The sequence below is a fragment of the Hyaena hyaena genome, unplaced genomic scaffold (assembly GCF_003009895.1).
Source record: "Hyaena hyaena isolate Hyena2069 unplaced genomic scaffold, ASM300989v1 scaffold_260, whole genome shotgun sequence".
Taxonomy (NCBI): domain Eukaryota; kingdom Metazoa; phylum Chordata; class Mammalia; order Carnivora; family Hyaenidae; genus Hyaena; species Hyaena hyaena.
The window spans coordinates 165,088-185,243 of NW_024080892.1; the positions used below are offsets into that span (position 1 = coordinate 165,088).

At 35.6% G+C, this 20,156-nt stretch overlaps 1 protein-coding gene across 4 annotated transcripts in view; it reads left to right on the forward strand.

Moving 5' to 3' along the window:
* POLK (DNA polymerase kappa) overlaps nucleotides 1-20,156 on the forward strand; it is a 73,959-nt gene that overhangs the window by 43,372 nt on the left and 10,431 nt on the right. For 2 of the 4 annotated variants that reach the window (XM_039245547.1, XM_039245548.1), the window contains 6 exons: nucleotides 56-187; nucleotides 3,594-3,747; nucleotides 8,513-8,749; nucleotides 10,417-10,541; nucleotides 12,327-12,493; nucleotides 14,634-14,666. In XM_039245547.1, the coding sequence (XP_039101478.1) occupies nucleotides 56-187; nucleotides 3,594-3,747; nucleotides 8,513-8,749; nucleotides 10,417-10,541; nucleotides 12,327-12,493; nucleotides 14,634-14,666 (848 nt within the window). Of the gene's footprint in view, nucleotides 1-39; nucleotides 188-3,593; nucleotides 3,748-8,512; nucleotides 8,750-10,416; nucleotides 10,542-12,326; nucleotides 12,494-14,633; nucleotides 14,667-20,156 lie in introns of all 4 variants that reach the window. The other 2 variants (XM_039245550.1, XM_039245549.1) reach the window with 2 other exon arrangements.

Below are 20,156 nucleotides of genomic sequence, written 5' to 3' on the forward strand. Positions count from 1 at the left end.
TCAAGTGTTCATTTAGGTTTATATATTTTTTCCTATGAGATCTGTTTGCTTTCAGACTACCTCAAATTACCATGCAAGGAGGTTTGGTGTTCGGGCAGCTATGCCAGGATTTATTGCTAAAAGGCTTTGCCCACAACTCACTATAGTGCCCCCAAACTTTGACAAATACCAAGCCGTGAGTAGAGAGGTAAGTCTGATGAACTCCTATTACAGCCTTTGTCTGATTTCTTGTCACTTATAGAGTCAAGTCCAGATGCCTTAGCACATCAGAATTTGTTCTTAATTTATTCCTTTAAGTCTTACCTCCTATCACTTGTCCAGCTCATATATTGAAAACTGAGTTGGGTATACAGTGTACACCCTTCTATTTCCCAGATCTTTGCTTCTCCATGTAGTTTTTCTTCTGTTTAGAAACTCTTATTTCCCCAGAAAATTTTGGATTGCTTTAGATTCAACCTACATTAACTTCAGCTGCTTTTTTTCCTTAACGTACAATATATATTTTTCTAGAATCACCTGATATTTATAATTTGCATAATCTACTCAAGTCATTAATTTCACCCTCTTTTGTGAATAAATTTTTGTATCAAATGTTTTTAAACAGTAACAAAATTCCTTTATTTTGATTAACTGTTTTCCGTGCCCCATATCTAGTGATACTTATGAGCATTTAATGTCCAAGAGACTCATAATGGAAGAAAAAAGGGAATATTCTTGATTTGAAAAGGATCTCTGAAATATAAAGATTTAATTATTCAGTAAAATTGCCTAAACTGTCATATAGGACAAGCTGCTATTTTTCTCTATTTTTGATAACTGGACTCTCATGGTAGTGCTAAAACTTAAGTCTTAAATTAAAATTTTAGAATACTATGTCAAACACTTTTAGACTATCATAGTTCAGTGAAGTGCTAAAGACTACAGTCTGAATTGAAACCCATAAGAAACTATGAGCTAGTCATGTAAATAATCTTTAGATTTGTTCCTCTTATTTGTATTCCACCCCATGTACTCTAGAAATTAACCCCCCCAGATTAAAATGATGCTCTACCCCAAATAAAAAAAGCAAATCTTTTCTCATCCTTTCAAAAACAGTCTATGGCAGCAAGTGCTTTTTGTCTCGCTCTGAAAAGGTGGTGGTGAAGGGGGAAGCGCATTCACAGGTGGTCACTGCTTGTGTCTTTTACTGTATTCCTAATGAAAATGGGTGAAAATGCTACCCGTAAATATTATATGGGTATAGTATTCATTTATATTTATATAAATAAATATTCATTATTTATATAAATAAATAATGAATATTTATTTTCATTAAGTTTGAAAATCCACTAAAGACCTTGTAAGAACGGATTTTTTGTATCCTACTTTATTTAACTCATTAAAACTTCTGAGGATATGATTATGAGAGCTAAATTGTTTTTGGTTTCCTTCAGTCTAGTTACTTACATAAATTGGAGAAATCTTTCAAATTTTAGCAGGATCTAGCTAGGTTGTTTTTTTTTTTTTTGCAGATAACAAGTGAGTTCTTGTGTGTAAATGAACTAATAGCAGAATTCAGTGACTATAAGTATGTTAATATGTGTGGCTTGGTTTCACAGTTGAAGGAAAAGCCATTTTTATTTTATCCAAAAGAATGGAACAGCTTTAACTGTTCTGGAAGGCAGAGTGCTTGAATTTTACTGGAACGTGTCTATTTTTGTTCTTGAAGCAGTATCCTATGGAAAGGAAGTTAGTGAGTACTCTGTGTCCCCAGGGAGCACTTCTCATTCAGAATAATCGTAGCTGGCTGCCAACCACAGACTTTCCAGAGTTTCATTTTCACTAGAAAGATTCCATTTGAGTGCATTATAAAACTGGTTTCTTCTACAAGAACAAAGCTAATTAAGGTACTCTGAGTAGAGCATGGCCAAGTTTTATATCACCATTTTCTAAAATTACGTTTGACGCAGCTGTTCGTAATTAAATTAAGCTAAAAAGCTTTCTTTTTATAAAACTTCAAAACTTCTCATGATATAGCAGACAGATTTTAAATACTAGATGGAAGTATAACATAATTCAATAAATACTTTTTTCAAATCTGTATATTATTTTGGCAGCTCCTTCCTCTGATTTCATCTAATACCTCAGGGGTTGAAAAAATTCATAGTTTTGGGGCGCCTGGGTGGCTTAGTCGGTTAAGCGTCCGACTTTCACTTAGGTCATGATCTCGCGGTTCGTGGGTTAGAGCCCAGCGTCGGGCTCTGTGCTGACTGCCAGCTCAGAGCCTGGAGCCTGTTTCAGAGTCTATGACTCCCTCTCTCTCTGACCCTCCCCTGCTCACGCTGTCTCTCTCTCTCTAGAAATAAATAAAACATTTAAAAAAAAAAAAAAGAAAAAATTCATAGTTTCATGTAATAAAACTTATATAAGACTCATTTCTGGAATCATATGGAAATTCTGATCTCTTCCTTTCTTTTATCTCAAGATGCAGCTCCAGACTTTTCCCCATAATTTAATATAGTTACAGATTTCTACCATAGAGTTGCCCTCTTTCTCATTCCAAATCGTAATAATTGAGTTTTGTTTTCTGAATGGATACATATGTTAATGTATGTTTTGAGTGGAGTTTTATGTACATATTATAATTAATTAAAATAGAACCATTTTCTAAAGCATCATAGTACTTTGATGTAAGATTATTCTTTTTTATTATTTTTTAAATGTTTATTTTGAGAGAGAGAGCATACATGCTCAAGAGGACAAGTGGGGGAGGGGTAGAGGCAGAGAGAGAGAGAGAGAGAGAGAGAGAGAAAACCCAAGCAGTCTCTGGTCTGTCATTCCAGAGCTCGACGTGGGGCCCTATCTCACGAACCCTGAGATCATGACCTGAGCCGAGATCAAGAGTCAGACGCTTAGCCCACTGAGCCACTCAGGTGCCCCAATATTATTCCTTTCTAAAAGGAACAGAAACCATTGGGACACTTGAGTGGATCAGTCCTCTAAGTGTCTGACTCTAGATCTTGCCTCAGGTCATGATCTCATGGTTCCTGAGTTTAAGCCCTACATCAGGCTCTGTACTGACAGTGTGGAGCCTGCTTGGGATTCTCTCTCTCTCCCTCTCTGTCTGCCCCTTCCTTGCTCACTCTCTCTTGTCTCTTTCAAAATAAATAAATAAACTTAATAAACATAATAAATAAATAAAATGAACAAAAACCATCATAAAAGGTGAGAGGGAGCAGGATCCTATCATTCCCAATCCTACTTTTGACCAGTTCCTTAAAATTCTGTTACTTAACCATTCTTTCTGTGCCTAGCAAAAGGATGTCTGAGATTTACTTGAATGACTTATTATATCTAGATAAATATAGCTAAATAGAAATTGTATTAAATGAAGCCGTTTCATGGTCCTCTGCCTTCATGTTCTATTTTAATACAAAAGAGAATTTGAACAAACTTGCCCTAGCAATAAATTATTTATTCCCTAAATCTATGAGCTATTGATTGTAGGATTTTTGCTATAGTTTCAAAGTAAGAATATTAATGTTTCTTATCAGCTGTCAAGTGACAGGTTTTGCTACGGCAGCAAAATTTAAACCATTTTGTTCCTTTTGAAGGTTAAGGAAATACTTGCTGATTATGATCCCAATTTTATGGCCATGAGTCTTGATGAAGCCTACTTGAATATAACAAAGCATTTACAGGAAAGACAAAATTGGCCTGAGGACAAAAGGAAGTATTTCATCAAAACCAGGAACTCTCTAGAAAATGGTAAGCAAGTAATTAGAATGATCAAACTTAAAAACAAGCAAAAAGCCCTTTGAATTAACCCAGTTAACATATTAGCGTGCATAGATTGTTGGACTAGATAAACCTTTATTATGAAAAAATATTAAAAATGAAAAATCAGAAACTTAAAATGTTCCAGTGGCATTTCTAAGTTAAATTTGTAGAATGTCACTTTTAAACCAAATGAGATTGTTAAATTTCTTGAGTTTAAGGATGTGCACTAGCTTGCATTCCCACCAGCAGTACAAGAGGGTTCCCATTTTTCCACATCCTCACCACCGTCTGTTGTTTCCTGAGCTGCTTATTTTAGCTACTCTGACCAGTGTAAGGTGGTATCTCATTGCGGTTTTGATTTGTATTTCCCTGATGATGAGTGACATTGAGTAAATTTTCATGTGTCTGTACACCATCTGGAGCTCTTCTTTGGAAAAGTGTCTATTGATGTCTTCTCCCCATTTCTTCATTGGATTATTTGTTTTTCAGGTGTTTGAGTGTGGTAAGTTCTTTATAGATTTTTGGATACTACCCCTTTATCCAGTATGTCATTTGCAAATATCTTTTCCCATTTCAGTCATTTGCCTTTAGTTTTGTTGATCGTTTTGTAGGGTATTATCGTATTATTCCTAGGGTATTATTATGTTGTCACTTATGTGTGGAACTTTAAAAACTTAACAGAAGACCATGAGAGGAGGGAAGAGGAAAAAAATAGTTACAAACAGAGAGGGAGGAAGGCAAGCCACAGAAGACTCTTAAATACAGAGAACAAACTGCAGGTTGATGGGGGTGGCGGGGGAGAAGGGGAAATGGGTGATAGGCATTGAGGAGGGCGTTTGTTACGATGAGCACTGGGTGTTGTACGTAAGCAATGAATCAGGGGAATCTACCCCCAAAACCAAGAGGAAACTGTACACACTGTATGTTAGCCAATTTGACAATAAATTATATTTTTAAAAAAAGACTATGCAGAGTCCCTAAACAAAGTAATTTTATAGCCGTTCTTTTCAAGAAAAGGTTGGGTTGTATTGAATCTGAAGAGGCTATTTTTTGTTGTAGTTGTGAATAGATAATAGATTTTTTAAAAATTAGCCTGAAACATATCAAAACATTGGGTGAGTTTTTTCCCTTTCGTTTTGCAGGTTATCTATAATCTGGTTATACAGTGATTATGACTGTTTTCAATCTTGCCACAAAGTCATGACTCCCAACTCTCTTCTTTGGTTTAGACCTTATTTTGATTCATTTGTATACAATGAAATAGAAGTTTCATGACCCTCAGGGTTTTTTCAAATGGTCTCTTTGTTACCTATCCAAGATAATGTCAAGAAACATGTAGATATTACAGGTACCGCTTTCAACCCTTTTTTTTTTATTCTAATAAAACTTCATTTTTTCAAACATAGCCACAGAGGCAGGACCTCATGTTTAACATACACAGACTTAAACAAAGTTTACGAAAAAAATTTTTTTCCACTTTATATATTCGTAATCCCATTAGCACAGGGACTTTGGCAGCAGGTGGGAGTGAAGGGCAGCTGGAGATGCCACTGGGCAGTCACCAGGCACAGGAGGAGAGCACCAGCCTGGGAGTGGCTTCACTCACACACACAGGAATACTCACCTACTGGTCAGCCACACCACACACACAACACAGATGTAGATGTCTACCCAGCCCTGATTACTTCAGATATCTTAGCTGTCCTGGACCCCTGAGCAAAGTTCACCTGGATCATAAGGTAGAAACAGAGAGTTTGCTCACATACCACGATTCTTATTTCCTTTGCACTTCTTCAGGGGGGAACAGGCAGTGGTAGAGAAACCTGTTCGTAACTTTTCCTGAGGCAAAGATAGTGGATCTTCGATGGCATAAAATGATCTCATATTGTTTAGCGCTCACATCTTGGAGCAAGTTGAATCTAGACATCAGATCACAGCTTCACTACCTTAATTAGAGCTCTAAGGAATAGGTCTCTGTCTTTAATAGAAACATTAAACAATAAGTAAGCATAATTCCTGGACACACAGGCTTAGAGCAAAAGATTTTCTGTAGTATAACTTTATTGTTTGAGGGAAGCGGCACACAAAGCCTGATGTCATTTTGCTTTATATCTTAGTTTATTTCCTTCCTTTTCACAAGAGAAGGTAGGGGAACCATTCAATGGTTGTATCAGAGCATCTCCCTGGGGGTCTCCTGTAACAATTATTTTCACAATATATTTTTAAAAATTACATTGGGACTAAGGTAAATGTTTTCATTCTCTACTAATGTGCTTTCTATTTATTATACTACATTCAGACTCACTTTGAGCATGTGAATTTTTAATATAGTTATTTATGTACTTTACTCTTTTTGTATTTCATATTTTAAAGCAATTTAAATAGTTTTAACTTTTTTCCCCTCATATATAAATCCCCGTGGGCTGACTTTTCAGTATATCTGATTTCACTTTATGCCATGGGAATCTGTCAATAGTAAGTTGAAGCCATGGAAAGTGTTTATTTTGAGAGAGAACATGCATGTGTGCACATATGCACAAGTTCAGGGTAGGGGGGACCGAGAGAGAGCGGGGAGAGAGAATCCCAAGTAGGCTCCACACTATCAGTTGCAGAGCCCAACGCAGAACTTGATCTCAAGAACCCTGAGATCATGATCTGAGCCGAAATCAAGAGTTGGATGCTGGGGCGCCTGGGTGGCTTAGTCGGTTAAGCGTCCGACTTTCGCTTAGGTCATGATCTCGCGGTTCATGGCTTCGAGCCCCGCGTCGGGCTCTGTGCTGACTGCCAGCTCAGAGCCTGGAGCCTGTTTCAGAGTCTGTGTCTCCCTCTCTCTCTGACCCTCCCCTGCTCACACTGTCTCTCTCTCCTAGAAATAAATAAAAATATTTAAAAAGAAAAAAAAAGAGTTGGATGCTTAACCGACTGAGCTACCCAGGTGCCTCAATAATTATTATTGCTTTGTTTATTCTGCCATATAAATCTGGATGGTGAGTGTGAGGCAATATAAGAAACTGAAATACCATATACTTCTAGTGTTTGCCATTCAAATGGGATGCTTCAATCCTAGTGTTTCAGATTATAAGAAATCTTAGTTTTGTACTCAGATCATTTCAGTTAAGGGATTATAAAGATTTTCTTTTTCAAAAAGCTAATAAGAAGCTATTGTAGCATTCGTTGTAGAGGCAGGCCTAACAGAGAACTAGACAGACTGAATAATAGGAAACTGCCATTCAGCAGTTGCTCTAACCATGAACCTAAAGGCAGTGTGCTTTGCTTCTTCCTATTCTGTGCTTCCTATTCCTATCAGTGACCCACCTAAGAGTATGTGATGGACTCATGAGGTACAAAGCATGGTGTAAGGAACTCTGTAGAAGGGGCTTATGAACCGGTTTGCAGTTTTTCTGCAGCTCTCTTTACCTTGACTTTACCATACAGATGGGGAAAAGGAGACCATTTCAACTGTGTCACAGTCATAATGCCTTCTGAAATGTTCAACATTTTATTTATCTATTTATTTTAAAGTTTTTTTAAGTTAATTTACCTACTTAGAGAGAGAGAGAGGGAGGGAGGGAGGGAAGGACAGGGACAGAGAGAGACGCAAGGAACCCCAAGCAGACTCTGTAACTTAATTCAAATTAGATGCCTTAAAATTTGAAACTAATCTTGTGATTGTCATATTGTTTATACCATCTTTTAAAAACCTTCCTTAAAAGTCCTAGTTGTTTGCTTTTTAAGTAATATCCATTTACATGTGTCTTGAAACTAGAAATATAATTTTTGCTTCTGCATTTATCATAATATGGAAAACATTTATGTATAATGAAATTATGAAATGAGATAGGAAATCTCTGTTGTTAATCTTAATTTTTATAAATACATTTAAACTACATTTCTTTTCCATTAAGCCCAGAAAGTGGTCTTTAATGGATTTGTTCATGAGGACATTTTTTGGTATTGACATAAATTTAAGTATATTTTACAGTCCAATTGTGAAAAATGTAAATAAAATGAGGCAATAACTAGATTAGTATTTTTACTTTCAAGGTTATAGCCTACTGATAATAATAAAGGCTTCTTTCCCTTAAACTTGGACCCGAGTTAATCTGATCAGACCTTAAGAATTTGTATATTAAAGAAGCATAACTTCCAAAAGTAATTACTATTTATTTCAAATGTGCCCTTGGTAAAAATGGTACTTACTCAGTAAACAAGTCAAAATTAAAATCAGCATTTGAAAGAAGAAAATTGAGAGGATTTTAACATCTGAAATGTTTCTTCCATGAAGAAAATTGAAGGTTTTTTCTCTCTAAAAAAACCTTATTTCTCAGCATAATTGTTCTTGATTGCTAATGCGTTTTTCCTCATTCCTAAGTTCTAATTTAATAAGTAAAGGAAAAAAGCTTTCTTTTCTTTTTTTTCTAAAAGAAGTAATGTGACTCAAGGCCCAATTCTAGGTTTTAATTAATTTAGTTATGGGACACAAATTAGTGAATTTTACATAGGATATTTCTTCTTAAAATGTATACCATGGAAATAGATAATATTCCTTTTAAGAAAAACTCAGAATCCATATTTTCTTTGTTAAATAGTTACAAATATAAATAGCATTTCTGATCTTGGTTCTTATGAACAAAACTTAAAAAAAAACCTAAACTAGATTTGTTTTGTCTTTAAAAAGAGTGTACTGAAACCTCATTTATGAAGTATGTACTTCTTAAAATGAAGATAATTACCGTTCCTCTTTATAATTTAGGTAAACCTGAAGAAGTGAATAACGTGAGTGAGCATGAGCAGTCCATCTCTCCACTGCTTTTTGATGATAGTCCTCCTGATTTGCACCCCAAAGGAAGTCCTTTCCCTGCAAACTCTGAAGAACAAAATAATCCTCAAGTACTCCAAAATGCAATTGTTTTTGGGACATCAGCTGAGGAAGTGGTAAAGGAAATTCGTTTCAGAATTGAGCAAAAAACGACATTGACAGCCAGTGCAGGTACTTAAAAGGGATTTGATGGCTACCATAGTTAACATTTTCAGACTGGCTAAAATAAGTATAATATTAATAGTTTCCTGTTACGAAGTATATAGTAACATTTTACCTACCCTTTATGATTTAATTCCTAACAACTTTACGTATTCAGACTACTGTGAACCTACAGGTAAATTAGAATTCAGCAGAAAGACCCAAGAGCCCAAAGAAAAAACCTCGTAAATCTCATGTAGCTATCCTTTTTTAAGCAAACAATATATTTTAATTGGTTTAGGACATAATACTTTGTTAGCTTTCCCTTTGAAGACTTCAGCCCTGTCCAAGATTACAGTACAGGAAAGGCCCCAGCTAACCACAAAGCAGAAGATAGAAGAAATCTCAACTAGCTACATGTCAATCTAGGGCCAACTAGTGGAGGGGAAAAGAGCTTTACAAATGTCAATAACCCATGAGGGTATCACTGTGTCTTAGCCTAAAAACTGATATTCGTCAAAAGGTCCTAAATTATCTTATAAAAGCCATATTATGAATAGGTTAATCTTTCCTTTCTATACCTAAGTGTGATAACAAGTAACAAATTTTAATAGGATATGTATAAAAATAGAAATGAATCACTTAATGACTCTATTCGAATATACCTAGTTCAAGTTAACATACTCATTGAGACTCCTAGAAATTTTAAAACACCTTCCTGAAAAGTGCTAATTTGTTTTATGGATAACATGAGAAGAATGCATATATTTTATTATCATTGTTTTAAATATAATACAACCCAGAATATTTTTTTTATTATTTGATTTTTAAATTAAATTTTATTTTTTATAACATTTATTTTTTGAGAGACAGAGAGAAACAGAGCATGAGCAAGAGAGAGGCAGAGAGAGAAGGAGACACAGAATCCGAAGCAGGTTCCAAGCTCTGAACTGTCAGAGCCCAATGCAGGGCCGGAACTCACAAACCACAAGATCATGATCTGAGCCAAAGTTGGGTATGTGACCAACTGAGCCACCCAGGCGCCCTGATTTTGTTTTTTATGTGGATCTATACAGAAGACTTTGTCAAAGAGTAAACATCCATCCTAAATTATATTCCGGATCTTTTCTGTAAGTCAGCCCTGTATTGCTTCTAAAGATGGTACATAAACTAATAATATCACTTAAATAAACTCAGAAGTTACTCTTAGACTTTAAAATGCCACGGAGAAAGGGCTGCCTGGGTGGCTCAGTCAGTTAATCATCTGACTTCGGCTCAGGTCATGACCTCATAGTTAGTAAGTTCGAACCATGCATCAAGCTCTGTGCTGACAGCCTGGAGCCTGAGTTGGATTCTGTGTGTCCTTCTTTCTTTGCCCCTCCCCTGCTTGTGGTCTGTCTCTTTCTGTCTCTGTCTCTCTCTCAAAAGTATAAATAAACATTAAAAACTTCTTAAATAAAATACCATGGAGAGATTAAAAATTCCTATTTCTGCTGTTGCAAAAACTACTACAGTTCCTTTTCCTAAAATCATATTGAGCCCTGAGGAGATTGGAAGTTATCAAATGTTATTTTTAAAGAACTGTTCCACATCGTTTCAGATTTTTTGCACTCACCATATTTTTCAATATTGTCATCACATAATTTGAAATCCTATATGTCAACTTCTTTGACTCATCAGAGTATTCTTCTTTGAAGGCATTGCCCCAAATACAATGTTAGCAAAAGTATGCAGTGATAAGAATAAACCAAATGGACAATACCGAATTCTCCCCAATAGACAAGCTGTGATGGACTTCATCAAGGACTTACCCATTAGAAAGGTGAGATTTTATATAAAATTTATATAAATTTTATTTATATAAAATTTTTTAAATGTTTTATTTGTTTCTGAGAGAGAGAGAGACACAGCATGAGCAGGGGAGGGTCAGAGAGAGAGGGAGACACAGAATCTGAAACAGGCTCCAGGCTCTGAGCTGTCAGCACAGAGCCTGACGTGGGGCCCAAACCCACGAACCGTGAGATCATGACCTGAGCCGAAGTTGGACGCTTAACTGACTGAGTCACCCAGGCGCCCCTAATTTTTATTTATATAAATAAACATATATGTATTTATATAAATGTATTCGGAAGAAACATTATTTAGGATGGTAATAATCATTGTTTGCTGAAAAGTTCTAGACCTAAAGGTAACAAGCAAGAAGTTAAATGGATGCTTGTATTTGGGCTTGAAGAAATCTTTGTATGAAATCTTCAACTGAGGTTTAAGAAGCTTGTTTGCCAAAAAGTTTTAAGAAAGTAATAGATGAAAGACTTTTAAGTGTATTTCTGCCAGGAAGAACAGAAATGAAAGTAAAAAGAATGTTTGAAAGTGTCCTTTCAGCTGTAACTTAATATACTATCTTAGTTTCTAAAGTCTAGATTGCCATCAGATTAATCAGTATGATACTTCAGAGATTTAGAAATTTATTCTTGACAAATAAATACTTCACTATCTTTAAAATGGTAAAATGATCTTTTAGGGTAATAGAAAGGGTGTGTTTTACTATTTTTTACAGCTTGTAGATTTTTCTGTATATGAATATATGCTTTTTTGAAAAAAAAATAATTGCACTAGACACTGTTTGATGTTCTAGGGCTTAGTTTTCTTGCTCAAGATAATGTATAGGAGTGGATTTAAATAAACATTTTTCAATGCTCAGAAGAAAGGCCATAATCAAAGAATATAATGTACTACACCAGTTCTTAGCCAAATAGCCAAAAAGTGATTCAAAGTATCTAATGTGTGATCACTGAATAGTTTAGAATATATAAGATATAACTATAAAGCCATGTTTTCCAGTGTGGTTTTCAAGATATGAGTAGATGTTCCATTAAAAAAGTTCTCAAAGAAATTTGGAACATACCAGCTTTAGTGGGTGGGTCAAACAGGTAATAGTACACTAAAGATTCATAAGGTGTAACACTGAAGCAGTATTTTCCATTGTGGTTTTCAGGATATGAGTAGGTATTCCATTAAAAAAAAGTTCTGGGGTCAAAGAACTCTGGAACATACCAGCTTTACTAGGTTACAACCGATAATAGGATACTAAAGATTTGTAAGTTTTGCTGTATATTTTAAATTTGTTTATTCTACCATTTTCTAATTTTTTTAAAAAATTTATTTCTGAGAGAGAGAGACAGCATGAGCAGGGGAGGTTTCAGAGAGGAGGAGATACAGAATCTGAAGTAGGCTTCAGGCTCTGAGCTAGCTGTCAGCACAGAGCCTGATACAGGGCTCGAAACCACGAACAGTGAGATCATGACCTGATCCAAAGTCGGACGCTTAACCGACTGAGCCACCCAGGCACCCCATATTATACCATATTCTAAGTTTCTATACCATAACTCTTTTTTAATACTTTTTAACATTGCATGAAATTAAAATTTAATTTCCCTGCAACACTTGTTTAGATGTGCCCAAAAATAATTAAAGCAGTTTTCTTGCATGATTCGTGAAGTCACATAATTCATACCTTTTATTGGCTATAAAAGGTATAATGAGGTTAAATATCTGTTCTTGCCTTAATGTAAAACTATACTAATGATAAATACTGACTCTTTTCTAGGTTTCTGGAATAGGAAAAGTTACAGAGAAAATGTTAAAGGCCCTTGGAATTATTACTTGTACAGAACTCTACCAACAGAGAGCATTACTTTCTCTTCTTTTCTCTGAAACATCTTGGCATCATTTTCTTCATATTTCCCTGGGTCTAGGTTCCACACACCTGGCAAGGTAGCTATATGTATGGTCATTCTGTTTTTTCTTTATCATTTGCTGAAATAACAGTATTAACCGTTGACATGGAAGCTCTACAGATAACATGTTTTAAAATTTTTGTAGGCTAGTTCATCCCAGAATATAATTTTTGAATTAGAATCAAAAGATTGGAGGTGGGAAAAAAAGAAAAGAGGAACAAAGAATCACTCTTTGGCTGTTGGCCACAGCAACTGGAGAGATAAACAAGAGGACTGATGAGTTACTTCTTTCCCATACCTGCCCTGTTTTTCATTCAGAACATAATGGTAATGGTGGTGTGATTGCTGACGAAAGAAAGGTGGCTCAGATTCCAAAATATACCCCTTAAGCAAGGAGACTTAATGGTTCTTTGAAAGCTTTCATGAACTAACAACTATATTTCTTTTCCAGAATCGTAAATAATAGACAGATTCATTCAATACTGAGTAATTACTTTGTTAAGTACTGTTCTGGGCACTGGGAAGAATAGTAGGACACAGGACAAACTCCTGCCTTCACGGAGTTTACATAATAGTGTAGGAAACGGAAAGTAACCAAGTAAACAAATGAAGAAAATAACTCAGAGTAAGGGACTGGAAAATGCTTGGGCGTTAAGAGAGGGGGTTTGCAGCCATGATCCGGAGGCAGGACCCTGACGTGACCAGGCATGCAAAGATGTAGGAGAAGAGAAAACAGCCAGAGGAGGGGCCCTAGGATTCTTCCCTGCTCCTCTTTCATTTTAGTCTTAAAAAGAAGCATCCTAGAGCTAAAGGGTACACTGTTGGGAGTGGGTGAAAAGAAGGAATTTTTAAAAAGAATGGGAATGAACAGTGGGCACTATTTTTATAATTTTGTCATCATCCTGTCAGCCTGCCCTAAAAAATAACTCCTTTATATTCTTATACTTAAACTGAAGAAGCTAAAAGAAAGCAGGAAGATTACTGAGGAAGCATATGAAAGAAGTTTGATAAAATAATTCAGCCTGCTAAATCGTACAGGCATTGCAGGTTGTGCAGTCTCTCCATGCTCCTCATTCTTAAGCTCATAGTGAGCTGACTTTGATCTTAAGTGGATGTAATAAAAGATCAGAGAAGGAAATCACACTACTATACTTAGTCTAGTAATTGAAGAAATTGAAGGTAATGGGAAATAAAACTTTCTTCTTTAAGAATTATCCTCTTTGTATTTCCATAGTGCTTGAAAACAATATAGTTCTTGATACAATAGCATATATTAAACTGGTATTTAAAGATGCAGGTAACACTTTGAAGTGAAATTTATAGGTAATTTATTATAATATAAAATAGTAAACCTCCCTTCTCTTCTGTGTACATTCTCTATACCCCTAACTCTGCTTTTTAAAAAAAGAATCTGTAGTTCTTCTCACCTTCTAAAGTATTCCATATTTACTTCTGTATTTGTTTACTTATGTCCCTCCACCAAGATATGTTTCTTAAGGATAGGAACTTGGTCTGTTTTGGTCATAACTATATACCCAATGCCTAGAACAGTGCCTTATTCCTAATAGGTTCATTCAGTATGTGGAAAACAAATAATCTCCATGTCATTTCAGCTTTTTGGTTTCAGTTACTCCTATCAGAACAGCTAGAATGCAACCAAACTAGATGGTTTAGATACCCAATCATCCTACTGCTGTGTCCAAATTCTAACCAAGCTTCTATAGCATAGTAAAAATGAGTAATAAGGAACTATAGGAGAGCAAAGTTAATATACTAGGCCAAAAACTAGGTAACTGATACTTAGTTACATATATTGTATGACTGCAAGCCATTATACTACTTACTCATATTGGTTTTTATAACTCATGGTTTTGATATTCAAGCTTTTAATAGAAACAATTTATAATATCAGTCTATTTTCAAATTTATTGTCTTTGATAGATATAGACTGGATCCATTACACATATAATCATATTAGCATCTCATCTATATTATTTATTGATAGTTTTATTTTGAGACTTAAAAATGTATTGTTTCTCATGGTGTATAAATTTTAACAAAAAACATTACTGAGATCTTTAAATGGTAATTGATAAATTACATCCTCTTGGTTGACTAAATAGAACTGAGCCTTCTTTGAGAAAGCAAAGAAAACTTTTTTTTTTTTTCATTTCAAGGGATGGAGAAAGGAAAAGCAGGAGTGTTGAGAGGTAATATTTTGTTATTATTAATTGTTCATAATTCATGTTCTTTTTAACTGATTTTTAAGTTTTAGTAAAATTCGCTGAAATAGAAAAATCTGTCTGCAAACCAAATGATATTTTTCAGTAATTGACACTGCTAAAGTAAACATCCCAGTACAGTGCTTTATTACCTTTGCTTGCTATTCTCTCAGTGGGAAATAAATTTAACTGCAGTTAATTTTTTTAGTGTTGGTTTTGCTTCTATTCAGTGAAAACCAAGCATTTTAGGATTCTAACTCTTAATTTCTAGACTTGTTGATAAGAAAAATTATACTGAGTAGTTATTTGTGAAATTTCAGAAGGGACCGTGGAAATTATTTCTGAAACTCTTCAAATATTGGTGAATGCACGTGTCAAATACTAAGATTGATGAAAGAGAGCTTAGAGGGGACCTAGTTCAGGTGGTTTATATTCTTGTCTGGCAGTCACATAAAATCCTGAGGGGAGTTTATTGTTTTGGGAAACATGTCATTGTTTGAAAAGTCCCTCAATTATCTCTCCTCCAAACACCAGAGTTCCACTGATACATTTAAGAATCACTGGTGTAGTACAAGGTTGTGTTCATTTTTCACATATATTATTATTATGTTTAAGTTTACTTATTTATTGTTAGTAATCTCTGCACCCAATGTGGGCCTCAAACTCATGACCCCAACATCAAGAGGCGCACACTCTTCTAACTGAGCCAGCCAGGCACCCCCACATATATACTATTTTTGATCAGAAAAGCTGAATGACTTTGACAAGACAACATATTCAGTAAATAAGTTTGATAAAAATTTCTGTTTTAGACTGTGATTTGTGTAAAAACATTCAAAGGAAAAGGCGGAGGAAGCATCCAAAAGTGAGATAGTACGGTCCTATTTTATGAATTTTTTTCTTCCATTTTGTCTTTTGTTATTGAGAATGTTACTTACTACACAAGAATATTAGTATTAGCTAATATTAATTTTTGTTAAGAAAGGGCCCACAAAATGGGAAAAGATATTTGCAAATGACATATCCGATAAAGGGTTAGTATACAAAATATATAAAGACCTTATATAAACCCCAAAAAAAGAATAACCCAATTTAAAATGGAAAGAAGACACGGACAGACATTTTTCCAAAGAAGACATCCAGATGGCCAACAGCCACATGAAAAGATGCTCAACATCACTCATCACCAGAGAAATACAAATCAAAACTACAGTGAGATATTACTTCACACCTGTGAGAATGACTAAAATCAGCAATACAAGAAACAACAAATGTTGGCAAGGATTTGAAGAAAGGGTAACTTTCTAATACTTTGGTGGGAATGCAGACTGGTGTAGCCACTGTGGAAAACAGTATAGAAGTTCCTCAGAAAGTTAAAAATAGAACTACCCTATGATTTAGCAATTACACTACTGGGTATTTATCCAAAGAATACAAAAATACTAATTCAGAGGAATACATGCACCCTGATGTTCATAATAGCATTATCTATAGTAACCAAATTATGGGAAGAGCCCAAATGTCCATCAACAGATGAATGGATAAAGAAGATGTGGTTTGGGGCGCCCGGGTGGCTCAGTCGGTAAAGTGTCTGACTTTAGTTCAGGTCATGATCCCACGGTTCATGAGTTCGAGCCCCATGTCAGGCTCTGTGCTGACAGCTGGCTCAGAGCCTGCTTCAGATTCTCTATCTCCCTCTTTCTCTGACCCTCCCCTGCTCACGCTATCTCTCTCTCTCTCAGAAATAAATTTTTTAAAAAAAGCATTAAAAAAAGATGTGGTTTATATGTACAATGGAATATTATTCAGACATAAATAAGAATGAAATCTTGGTATTTGCAGCAACATGTATGGAACTAGAGAGTATAATGCTAAGTAAAAATAAATCAAAGAAAGACAAATGCCATATGATTTCACTCATATGTGAAATTTAAGAAACAAAATTAGCATAGGGGAAAAAGAGAGGCAACCAAGAGACACTGTTTAACTTTTTTTTTTAACTTCCATTCAAGTTTGAGAGACAGAGACAGAGCATGAACAGGGGAGGGGCGAGAGAAAGGGAGACAGGAATCGGAAGCAGGCTTCAGGCTCTGAGCTGTCAGCACAGAGCCTGACACGGGGCTTGAACTTACAAATGGTTAGGTCATGACTTGAGCCCAAGTAGATCACTTAACTGACTGAGCCACCCAGGCACCCCTAAACACTCCTAACTATAGAGAACAAGCTGAAGTTACCAGAGGGGAGGTAGGTGAGCAGATGGGTTAAATAAGTGATGGGATTTAAAGAGTACATATGTTGTGAGGAAGATCAGATGTTGTATGGAAGTGTTGAATCACTATATTGTACACTTGAAACTAATATTAAACTGTTAACTAATTGGAATTTAAATAAAACCTAAAAAAATAAATAAAAGAAACTACATGGTGGGGGGGGGAGTGGGGGGGGGAGAAAGGGTCAGTAAACCAATAGGAAAAAATGAAGAAAGATCTAGTTACTTAACAGAGAAGGAAGTATAAATCCCTCTTAAAACATTGAAAATATTCCCAATCTTCTTTAAGAAATACAGATTGAAGTTTCTTTTTCACCAATCAGTTGGCAAAGATACTCTTTTGGCAAGACTATGGGAGTAAAATAGTTATAAACTCTGGAGGGAGTGTACTGGTTTCTCATTGGTCCTCTAACAAATGGCCACAGATTTAGTGGCTTAAAACAACACAAGTTTATTCTTTTATATTTCTGAAGGTCAGGAGTCCTAAAATTAAGGTGTTAGCAGGGTTGCATGCCTTCTAGAAGTCCAGGGGAGGGTCCGTTTCCTTTCTAAAAGCTTCTGAAGGCTGCTTGCATTCTTTGACTCATCCTTCATCTTCAGACCTAGCATCTTGCTTTCTGTGATTCACCCTCCTGCCTTCTTCCTATGGAAACCCTTGGGGTTACATTGGACCCACCTGGACAATTTAGGATACTGTCCCTATCTTAATTTAATCATATCTGCAAAGTATCTTTTATCATGCAGTGTACTAGGTTCCAAGAGATTAGGATTTGGACATCTTTGGCGACTATTATTTTGCGTACCGCAAGGGTCAGCATTTTGGCAATGACTTTTAAATCACAGATACACATATGCTTTGATCCCACAGTTCCTTTTCTAGGAATTCATTCCACACATGTAATCACATGTCATTTAATATGTATACAAGATTATTATATTTTTTATGGTAGTAGAAGATAGAAAGTAACTTAAAAATCTAAAAATAGGGGATTGGTTCGATGATCTTACATCTTTAAATTAGAATATTAGGCTGCCATATAAAAATGAGGGAATTATTCATAAGGAAATCTCACCAGGATGAATTGAAAAGATGATAAACAATGTGTCTAATATTCTACTGTTTATGTAAAAAATGAAGAGAAAATCTTTACCTGTTTGCTTATACATAGAATATTCTGGAGAAATTTAAATGAATAGGAAGCTGGAAACATTGGTTGGTAGAGAACTGGGTAGGTGGATTAGAGTAAGAAGGTTTTTTTAACTCATTACCCTGATATCTCTTTAGCATCTTCCTCTTTTATGTTAATATGACCCCTTGCCTACTTTCAATATTCTTATGCAGATGAATTCAGATTTCTACATTTCATATCACCAGCCCTCCATTTCCAGGTGTCTGTTAGACCAACTCTACCTAGATGCCAGGAACTATCCCCTTAAATCTACTTGAAAATACTTCTATTCCAAAAAAATAGGTGTACAATAATTGAAATAATGTTCTCATATATACTTTCTTAACATAACCCTCTGTAGCAGTCTGTGTAATGTGTATCATGATGTGTTGTGAGTTCTGAGGGCATTGTCATAATCTGTTGGTGACTCTAACTTTTTAAAACTCCCAGTGTAGTTAACATGTAATGTTATATTAGCTTCATGTGTACAATGTAGTGATTCAACAGTTCTTATATTGTTTAGTGCTCATCAAGATAAGTGTACTCTTTTTTTTTTAATTTTTGATGTTTTATTTATTTTTGAGAGAGAGAGACAGAGTACGAGCAGGGGAGGAGCAGAGAGAGAGGGAGATACACAATCCAAAGCAGGTTCCAGGCTCTGAGCTGTCAGCACAATCCAAAGCAGGTTCCAGGCTCTGAGCTGTCAGCACAGAGCCCGACCCGGGGCTCGAACTCATGAACCATGAGATCATGACCTGAGCTGAAGTTGGACGCTTAACTGACTGAGCTACCCAGGCGCCCCAAGATAAGTGTACTCTTAATCCTGTTCACCTATTTCATCCATCCCCCTAACCACCTCCCCTCTGGTAACTATCTGTTCTCTATAGCTAAGAGTCTGCATTTTTGTTTGTTTGTCTCCTTTTTTCCCTTTGTTTATTTGTTTTGTTTCTTAAATTCCATGTATAAGTGAAATCATATGGTATTTGTCTTTCTTTTCCTGGTTTATTTGCTTAGCATTATACACTCTAGATCTATCTGTGTTATTGCAAATGGCAAGATTTTATTTTTTATGGCTCAGTAATTTTCCATTGCTCTGTGTGTGTGTGTGTGTGTGTGTGTATACATATACCTACATACATATACATACATACATACCACATCTTTATCCCTTCATCTATCACTGGACTCTTGGGTTGCTCCCATAATTTGGCTATTACGAATAATGCTGCAATAAACATAAGGGGGCATATGTCCCTTCAAATTAGTATTTTCAAATTCTTTGGGTATATAGGTAGTTGTGTGATTTCTGGATCATAGGTAGTTCTGTTTTTAAATTTTTGAGGAACCGCCATACTGTTCATCACAGTGGCTGTACAGTTTGCATTCCCACAATAGTGCAAGAGGGTCCCCCTTTTCCACATCCTTGCCAACAGTTGTTTCTTGTGTTTTTGATTTTAACCATTCTGACAGGTGTGAGGTTATATCTCATTATATAGTTTGATCTGTATTTCCCTGTTGATGCATGATATTGAGCATATTTTCATGTGTCTGTTGGCTATCTGGATGCCTTTTTTGAAGAAATGTCTGTCCATGGCTTCTCCACATTTTTAATTATTTGGGGAGGTGTTGGTATTTAGTTCTATCAGTTCTTGATATATTTGGGGTTCTAACCCTTTATCAGATATGTCATTTTGCAGATATCTTCTCCTATTCAGTAGGTTGTCTTTTGGTTTTGTTGATGTTTCCTTTGCTGTGCAGAGGCTTTTTATTTTGATGTAGTCCCTCCCAATAGTTTATTTTTGCTTTTGTTTCCCTTGCTTCCAGAGTCATATCTAGAAAGATGTTGTTATGGCCACTGTCAGAGAAATTACTGCTTGTTCTGTATTCTAGGATTTTTGTGGTTTCAGGTCTCACATTTAGGTCCTTAATCCATTTTGAGTTTATTTTTGTGTATGCTGTAACAAAGTGGTCCAGTTTCATTCTTTTGCATGTAGCTGTCTGGTTTTCTCAACATCATTTGTTAGAGACTGTCTTTTTCCC